Source organism: Limulus polyphemus, unplaced genomic scaffold (genome assembly GCF_000517525.1).
Source record: "Limulus polyphemus unplaced genomic scaffold, Limulus_polyphemus-2.1.2 Scaffold4, whole genome shotgun sequence".
In the NCBI taxonomy this organism is placed as follows: domain Eukaryota; kingdom Metazoa; phylum Arthropoda; class Merostomata; order Xiphosura; family Limulidae; genus Limulus; species Limulus polyphemus.
In genome coordinates this window covers 2,266,438-2,276,077 of record NW_013665614.1, presented here as the reverse complement: position 1 = coordinate 2,276,077, position 9,640 = coordinate 2,266,438, and the positions used below count along the sequence as shown (strand labels likewise).

General features: G+C 32.4%; 1 protein-coding gene across 1 annotated transcript in view; it reads left to right on the top strand.

The window, feature by feature from the left end:
* Nucleotides 1-9,640, top strand: part of LOC106471286 (tripartite motif-containing protein 2-like) — a 35,480-nt gene that overhangs the window by 18,390 nt on the left and 7,450 nt on the right. Inside the window, exon 2 of the mRNA XM_013931919.2 lies at nucleotides 6,168-6,337. Coding sequence (XP_013787373.2) covers nucleotides 6,230-6,337 — 108 coding nt within the window. The 5' untranslated portion in view covers nucleotides 6,168-6,229. The remainder of the gene's footprint in view (nucleotides 1-6,167; nucleotides 6,338-9,640) is intronic.

The window sequence follows — 9,640 nt, the reverse complement described above, 5'->3', positions numbered from 1 at the left end:
GCAAACACGAGAAGACCACGCGTGATGCCTCCCAGTGGCACAGCGGTATGTCTGCGGACTTACAACGCTAGAAACCGGATTTCGATACCCGTGGTGGGCAAAGCACGGATAGCCAATTGTGCAGCTTTGTGCTTAACTTCAAACAAACAAACAAAACCACGCGTGATGGTTCAATCCCACAATAGAACTCACGACAACTGACTACCAACACCATTATATAGTTTGTGTTCTAACCTGTTAATATTTCAAACAATGGGGCATTCCAAAACGATTAATCACTGAAGTTGAGTTTGTGTATGTGTGTGTGTGTGCTGAGCCGACACGCATTAAGAGTATTTCTATCACAAAGATTTTAGTGTTCTCAGTGTCAGGGGTGGTTATAGCAGCTAGAACGTTATACCAGTCTCACAGAATTATAACACAGCGGTTTGAAAATGGATCATGTAAAACTATAACACGATAGTTTGAAACTTGTAGTAAACCAAATCGGATTTGTTTTAAATCTATCTGTTTTTGACAAATATAGGCAAATTACACAGGCCTGCGATGGTTTTATTGTCTTGAAATTTGTACATGTTCTACAGTAATTCCTATTCGCTGACTCCGTAAATGATAACCATTTTTCTCCATCACGTAGAGATTTTTTTACATAAGTGAATCATTTTCATTGAAATAGGGTCACATTTTGTTATGCTTAAAATGTTGACACCCACTAGCTATTGATTTCTCTAGACCAATCGCGACGTCAGAGTATTATTGATCGTTCTAGAACCCAGACATAAAAAAACATAATAATAAAAAATGTTCACTGTGATAAACAAAATAATAATTTAATCTAAGTAAGAGGGTTTTTTCTTCCCGATTTGTAAAAAAAAACCTTACGTGATAGAAAAAAATAAATATTATTTTCAAAATCTGCGTACCTGAATTATGGAAAATCCGTTATTAAAATCAAAGTTTAAATTCGCACGCTTGTGTTATCTTTCTAACGATACCTCATTCAATGCGATAGATATATATTGTCTATTATAATACTATACTACAACATTTATTGCATCGATAATTAGATTCTTGCTTTCTCTCGTATACTCAGGCTCTTTGAGAAATCAGTTTGTATTAAATATAATTTTCAAAGAAAGAACAAAGTATCCAGTTTTGACGATGGCTTCAGTCGTCGACGGATCTCTTGAGTTTCTAACCAGATGTTTCTTGTTTATGTTTAAGTACCAATAAATTTTGGCTGTTTAATTTTATATTGATAATGTCTACACCTCATCATTCTTCAACTTCATATAAACTTCATATCACAGTTCCTTTGTTATTGTTCTTTAACAACGTGTCGTATATGGGTCTGAAAGTAAAACCTATGTATTTTCTTCTCATTATTTCGCTATCTTCACGAGTATTAATCGAGAACAGTGGCTGTTTAAATGAACCCTAACATTTCGCAGAAGATACGACTTCTCTTCAGAAGATAATCTTAAAACAATCCTATCAAAATTTTAATTTCAGTACATCGCTTTAATGTACAGAATAAAAGCTCATAAGTGTAACATCCCTCGTGGAAATGTCGGTAACTAATGAGTTTCAATCGACACAATGTTTTAATGATTGATTTATTCTGTTATTTTGGAGCTGCCATATTCTGAATTATTTATAAAATCAACAGGTATCATACTTATAAGATAATAGCATCATATTCTCAACATTTTTACATGGTGAATTTCTAATTAAGCGTTCTGAGTACAAAACAGGTCTTGACTTTATATATAAATTAGTAACCATCCTTTTCTTTCAGGCCTGGCATGGCCTGGTTATTAGGGCATTCAACTCGCAATCTGCGGGTGGCGAGATCGAATTCTGTCACCGAACATGCTTGGGAGCGTTATAACATGATGGTAAATCCCATTATTCGTTGGCAAAGAGTAACCCCAAAGGTTGGTTGTGGGTCGTGTTGACTAGCTGACTTCCCTCTAGTCCAATGGTTCCCAACCTTTCGTGGCCCTCACACCCCCTAAGGAATCCCACGCCCCTAAAAAGTGTGCATTTCTGCGCACACACGCACTTAAAGCAAATTCATTTCTTTCTTCCTTAATCATCAAAACAAAAACTGTTTCCATTTTCATGTTAATAAATTGCATGAAATGCCTAAACCCAACAACTTGATATACACTACTTTGGCGATATTTGGGGGAAAACGAACCTTGTATAGGCCTCTTCCGTGCACCCCTGGACCCTCATTTCGCACCCACAGGGGGTGCCAACACGCCTAGTCTATCACCTCATAATTATGAACGGCTAGTGCAGATAGCCCTCGAGTAGTTTTTCGCAAAATTCAGCAAACAAGCAAACCCTTTCTTTCGAGTTCTTATTTTTTATCATAAAGAGGACGATCTTTATGACCACTTAAACTCATTAAATAATGCAGTATAGTTTCATGTTGAGATAATAGTATATTTACATTACTATCATCACTGTGATTTTTAAGTCCTGAAGCATTTTTTTTTTGTATTTATTAATCTTAATCATGATCTCTTTATCTATGACCCTCACAACAGGTCATGTCTTTAATGGATTTTACTAGCTGATAGCAAAAATATTTTACGTGTGCAAAGGATATAAAATATACAAAAGGTAACCCTCACAACATGTTATGTCTTTAATGGATTTTACTTACTAATCGTTAAACACACAAATACATAATAGATTATCTATGCGGTGCCAACCACGGGCATCGATACCCGGTTTCTAGCGATATAAGTCTACAGACTTACCGCTGTGCCACTGGGGTACTAAACGTCAGAAGAATTTACTTGCCTAAGTGATGAACAAGTCAATTATTAACAACCATGAACGGCTGTAAAGATTTGTCATGATCAAAACATTATACCTTTCGTATATTTTATATCCTTTGCACATGTAAAATATTATTGTTATTAGCTAGTACAATCCACTAACGACCCAGCCGGTTCAGAAGGGTCTGATATGCTTCGAGATATTTCAGTTCAAAACTGGTTTGACTGTCATATGGGATCGAAGCATCTGTTTGGTTGTATTACAAGCTATTTCATGCAAGACGATTATTTGCCTACAGAGGGCGCATGTGTAACAACAGGGCGTGGTTCGTGAGTTATCGCTGTTCTGTTTTACTGGGATTCTTTACCAGCTGTTCTTCATAATGTCTTTTATTATATTGTAAACATATATGTTAGTAAATTAACTATAAATATTTCCATTTTCTTAGCTACCGAATAAAAAAAACGTGTTGACATCGTACGTTAAGCTAGTGGATATTGTGAATTAAAGAAAGTGTGATTTATACATTTAGATCGATTTATATACCCAATAACCCAAAAAACTAAAACGTCTTTATATATCAAGCTGTAAGGTTTTATAGTTCACATAATGTTAAAGTTCAGTGACAGCGTTCATACGTGTAAAACTATTTTATAGCCTAGTAATTAAATCAGGCATTGTGACTAATAGATGATATGGACTAGCATCAAAAATAGTCATTGTGACGGATAGAGGCTAGTATCTAAATTAGTCATTGTGACTGATAGAGGCTAATACCGAAATCAAATATTGTTGTTGATAGGAACTAGCATCAAAAACAGTCAGTGTGACTGATAGGGGTTAGTATCGAAATCAGACATTGTGAATGATAGGGGCTGGTATCGAAAATATACATTGTGACTGAAAAGAGGCATTTTTAGATAAAAATCGATAACTACGTTTTTAAGCTAATTTACATGTGCTGAATCCAAATATATAGGTTTCATATTTTACTTTTTGGAAAAGTCTCAAAATGAAGAATCAAAATATGTCAGTCGTTTTCATTCCACAGTTCTAAGGATTCGGTTTATAAACTTAAAATAAAAAAATTACAAGTCTTATTCATAAAACCCGGTAAATAAGAGTTGTTTGTTACATATATGTTTCATTTTTAGATATTGGAAGCCCGAATTTACATTTTTTATCTTAAATTAGTGTATTTCTACACAGTGAACTATTACAAAAATTAAGTATTTTGAGAACATTAATGATGGTTGGTGAAAAATTGGTAAACATCATTGTTAATTTTATTTGGACCTAATGAACGCATTGAATTATAAACCTATATGTACAAAAGGTAAATAAAATCTTTTTACAAACCAACAAATGAAAAAACTCACATTTTTACTGTATTTGTTTCGATCGTCTGAAAGTTTCAAACTATTATTTTATAGGACTTTACACCTGGTGTAATTAAATTTATCAACCTCCTGCACCTTCAGGGAAGGAATACAAAATGGGGAATCCCATCATCCTTATCTTCGAGGTCATTAATTCACACCATTGTGTTACGAAAATGTATGTTTACTTACATGAAGTTTCCACACTTTATTTATTCAGAAAGCCAACATCATTCTTCGTGTTTGTTTATTTAATTTTTATTTCATTAGAAATAAAGAGCATAAAATACACAGTTTATAAATTCAGTTTTTATTTCTACTTTGTAGCTGTTTATTAACCACATAAAGATAGGAACAGCATTTCTGTATTTCCTTGTATTATATCTAAACGGGGTACGCATTTTACACTAATGTAAACTGATGTGAGCGATTTGGCCAGATTTCTGTAATAATATACTTGTAAAGTACTCTTGTTCAGCCTAACTAGAGTACTCTCATATGATCATTGAACCTTGTCACTGGCTACCAGTTGTGCGTTATACAACCACGTGGACAGTTACTAACTACAAGTTAGTACTCACAGTAGAGTTAAGCACTGCTATTTCACTCTACAAAACTTAAACATGCATATATATTAGATGTATCTCAACTATACTGTGGGTAGCTCTGGAGAAACATGAAGGTTATTCAGGGCAGATGTTTCTAGTGAAGAGTTGACTGTGATGCTATGAAACTGTTTTAATAAAGAATATTTTAGGGAAAAAAGAAATGGTTCAAGTTTTATTGTACTTAACAATCTAAAAGTGAAACCTTGAATTGGAGTTTATATATGTATATATGAATAATAATAAGCCAACTTATTTTAACAAAATAAATTTACATAGTTAATTATCTGTCTGCAGCTGCATATGGTCTAATCAAAGAAACTACTCAAACATCTGCTATATGCACACTGTTAAAAATAATGCACAAATTAATATGACTGAGGCAAAGAATTTGAAAGTTGATTAATTTTTGTTCGTACTTAAGCGGAATTAAGGGAAGTTGAAGGGAAAATAAAACTTGGTAACCTAGGTTTTCAGATCCAGCATATTCAAATTCACATAGTAGAATGAGTTACCAATTTTTATCCACATAATGTCCCTATCTTTCTTATAGTCTCGTTTTCTAATTTCTGTACTATTCTATTAAAAATGTACAACAATATATGAACAACGTGTACATGATCTGTAACGAAATTGTTACTGTTTTGTTCTTCTTCGTAACCACGAAAGCATTTCGACTGATTTTTTAAACGTTTAGCATTAAATCTGTTGATGTTTGAGTGTAATGTTTTTTTTTCTTTTTTATATCTTATGAGTTAAAAGAAAGAGTTATTTTTAGCTTTAATGAATTAGATGCTGCAAACATAAATGTAACCATTATTGGCTGTATAAAAGAATTAATTCAAGAACTCGTTGGGTTGTGACGTGATATTGAAGTTTATGCAACATTAAATTTGAAGAATAAGTCAATACACACAACTGACTGTGAAGATGTGAGCTGTAATAAATATAAAATAGGGTGTTTTTTTTGCATTACCAATATGTTTTCATAATACAAAAAAATCATTCAATAGATTATTGAGAAACGTTATAAAAAATTTCCATGTCAAAATAAAAAAATGTAAGATAAACCTTTGACTAAAATATGCAATGAATTTTCGTGTAGAACTTTTTTTTTAATTAAGCGAACTTTCCCAGAATTCCCTGTAACAAAGCTCAGTGTTTGCTACGCCCTATAGTTGTTTTTCCAGGAATATTACAAGTAAGCTTAGTGTGTTGTTTAATGCAAGATTTGTTGTGAAAAGTTAGAAAAGGTTTTGAAAGCCTTTTATGTCTACGTGTATTGTGCTTAGAAGTAGGCTTACTTTCTTTTGCTCAGCATTTGATATTACAAGTGGTGTATGAATAATTGTTATGAATCATCGACAATCTTTTTCATACTTTCTAGAATTTCCAGTGCTCACCTTTCCTCTCTTCTTGAAATTCCTGTTTTCTGGGTACCTGAAAGATATGTCCAAGAACCGTGAAGTTGAAATCGGCCCATGGCCAGTTGTACGTCACTTTGATAGCCAATTTCTCAAGTGTGGAATATGTCTTAAGAGATACATTAACCCTAAGGTACGATAACCAATCAACTAGGAAATTATCTTTCAATTATAAACCTATCATTATAGCACTTGACGAGATAATGAATTTAGTTAGAAACTTAGAATAATATTTAATTAAAATCCACCCGATCAATCAAATTAACCTTTCACGGTATAGTTTAATGGAAAAAAAATTAATTAAAACTGTATTATAATTTTTGTTATATAATAGTTCCAGACTTTGGGAAGTCTTTATACAAATGTGTCTTGCATGTTAACATGCACCTGAACTTTAAAATACAGCTTTCCAATATTAAATACCTTTCTCCCCTCCTCTCCATCTCTATGTCCCTCTCAGTATAAAGCTTTTCCTATAAAAATATCATTTTTTATCCCATTTTCTCGTCTTATTTTTGTATTTTCCTCATGTAGTAATAGTAAGAAGTCTCCGATGATACCCATGTTTGGGAAGGCTAACTTAGTATAAACATCTCCAAACTTATCAACTGCCATCACTTTTCTATTTGTTTATTAGTAGCTGAGTTTTTATCGTCTTAATTCGCTGGCTATTACGATAATCTATGTCTCATTAGCATACTTTTCACTTATATATTTAAGTTATATTTGATAACTAACGTACGTTTCTGTATGTGTGATACTATGAGTTAGAAAATTTGCTACCGAATTCAATAATAAGGTAAATAACAGCAAACTTTGTGGTTTTTATTATCAAAATATACTATACATAGTTCGCTTTCATAGATATGTTTATATACATATATGTTTAATTAAACCCCTTTTTTGTTTCTCTAGGCCCAGCGTTCCCATCTGTATTATACAAAAAGTTATAAATTTCCTCTAATTTACCCTCTTACTGTTCGATATATAGTCTGGATATTATTTAATGACTTATAAAGCATGTTAACATTATCGTTTCCTAATACCAAATTGAAAATACGTAAATATTTATATACACGTATTATATATAAGGTATTTTGGAAATAAAGTTAGAAATAAACTGACCTTTACTCTCCAGATAATAATAGAGAAACTTTTTATTTCATATGCAAGATAATTAGAATGAGGCATTATTTTTATTGTTATATAATTATCTTATTGATTACAGTTGTTATTTTATTTTTCATTTAAACAAATCACATTATTTTACCTATTTTTCAATAAGAAAACTCCAAAAAATCATTTTATTTCAAAAACTGTTCTTTCAAACAAATTTTATGCTGTTTTATTCCCGACCTTTTCTGGAAGATGTTCCGTTATTTCATAATAAACGTAACCACTGAAAATACCAAGTTTCAAAACTTCCTTTCTCAATTTTAATACATGGTTCTGGGAATACGTTATTACATTATGACAAGCGGTATGAATAAAATACCTGAGTTTCATTATACATTTTGTATATGTGTATATATATATATATGCCGCGCATATGCTAGCTTAGTAGAAATCAATGATACTGTGACAAAAGTAGGACAATTGCGTTAGATCATTACTACAGATCTTTCAATACATAAGTGTAAAAAAAAATGGAGTTATATGCTGTATAGTTCGGAGTTGCGGAACAGATGTGTTCATGGCGTTCCAGAAGTCACTACTTAATATATATATATATATATATATATATATACAACTCGGAGAGTTGTTCTTCCACTCTATTGGCCAACTCTCAAATTAGAAAAAAAAAGTTAGTGAGTAATGTTTATAAATCATCACGTCGCTGCTTTATTACTGAACTCTTTTTCTACAGCCCTTCGGTTGGTCAGTGGTAAGTTTATGGACTTATAATGCTAAAATGTGGGGTTTGATAGACATAATTCAACTTACTTTTTGTGTAGTTTTGATCTCAAAAACGTCATTTTCTACAGACTCTTTATAACAATTCAAAATGTTAGGTAAGCATATAATTGTTTTCTCTCTACCTTCAAAATCTGTGTTTATCAAGCAGATAAAGCTATTGTACAGAAAGGTTTCAATTTTTCTTTCTTGCCAGTAACTATAATTCAGGTATGATATGAAACAATTCTACATTTGCACATATTTTAACTGTTATCGAAGCTTTATGAAATATATTTGAATTTCTTTATGTGAGCAAAAATTAGCAATTCAAATTGAGACCAACGTTTTTAAACAAAACCTTTTTTTCAGTGCTTAATTGTTACTTCTGAATCATTCACGGACTAATTTAATTTAATATATATAGAACTTCAATGTACGTTCAATGATTTATTTTCTGAAAATCATCAAACCTAAATCTCCGGGTGACACGATGTTCGAGTCTCCTCGAGCCCACAGTAATATTTCTTTTCTTTATCATCGCTGATTTGAAAATATTTCAACAGCTGTTTTTATCCACTTGACACTAATATTGTTATATACTTACAATCGTCACACGGTGAGTCAGCGAGGTAAGTTTACGCATTTACAACGCTAGAATTCGAGGCTCAATTGTGCTAGCTCATTGTGTAGCTTTACGCTAAAATAACAACCACCAACCTAATCTTTCGTGCGTAGGCTAACAAGAAAGCTATTATCTCATGCTTAGGCTCACGTGAAAACTAATGAGCGAAAGAGACCAAACGTTTACGATTCTTCCTAAAAACAGTCACATTTACTGGTTAGAGATAACGGTTTATACACACACACAAATGAAAATGGTAGCTTAAACAACACATAAACATATCAGCTTAGCAAACACGTAGATTTAGTTCCCGGGAAAGTTTTATTTCTATAAACAGCTCGTTACTATGGATTATCTTAAATTGATCTTGAAAAGGTTGCAGCATTAAACTATTTGAAATATATCTAAAGATATATATATTATTTTCTCCTTCTATAAGATCTGAAAGTTAATGGAAAATAACCTACAATCTCCTTCACAAGCAGACAAATATACGAAAATTAGTTAATAAATTTTGATTAGACACTTCTTCTAAATCATTTATTATATTACCAACATTATGAACCTTTTTTCGTTTTGAATCTAATTGTTTACTTTATTCTTACAAAAATTAAAGCATTTTTAAGTCATCGAAGTGTAGAGTGGAATACTTTGCAATTGTTTGATATCGTTACCAAATGATTATTGATTCTTATGAGTTTTTGTTTGAATTTCGCGCAAAGCTACACGAGGGCTATCTGCGCTAGCCGTCCCTAATCTAGCAGTGTAAGACTAGAGGGAAGGCAGCTAGTCATCACCACCCCTCTTGGGCTACTCTTTTACCAACGAATAGTGAGATTGACCATCACATTATAACGCCCCTACGGCTGGTAGGACGGGGATTCGAACCCGCGACCCTCAAATTGCGAGTCGAGTGCC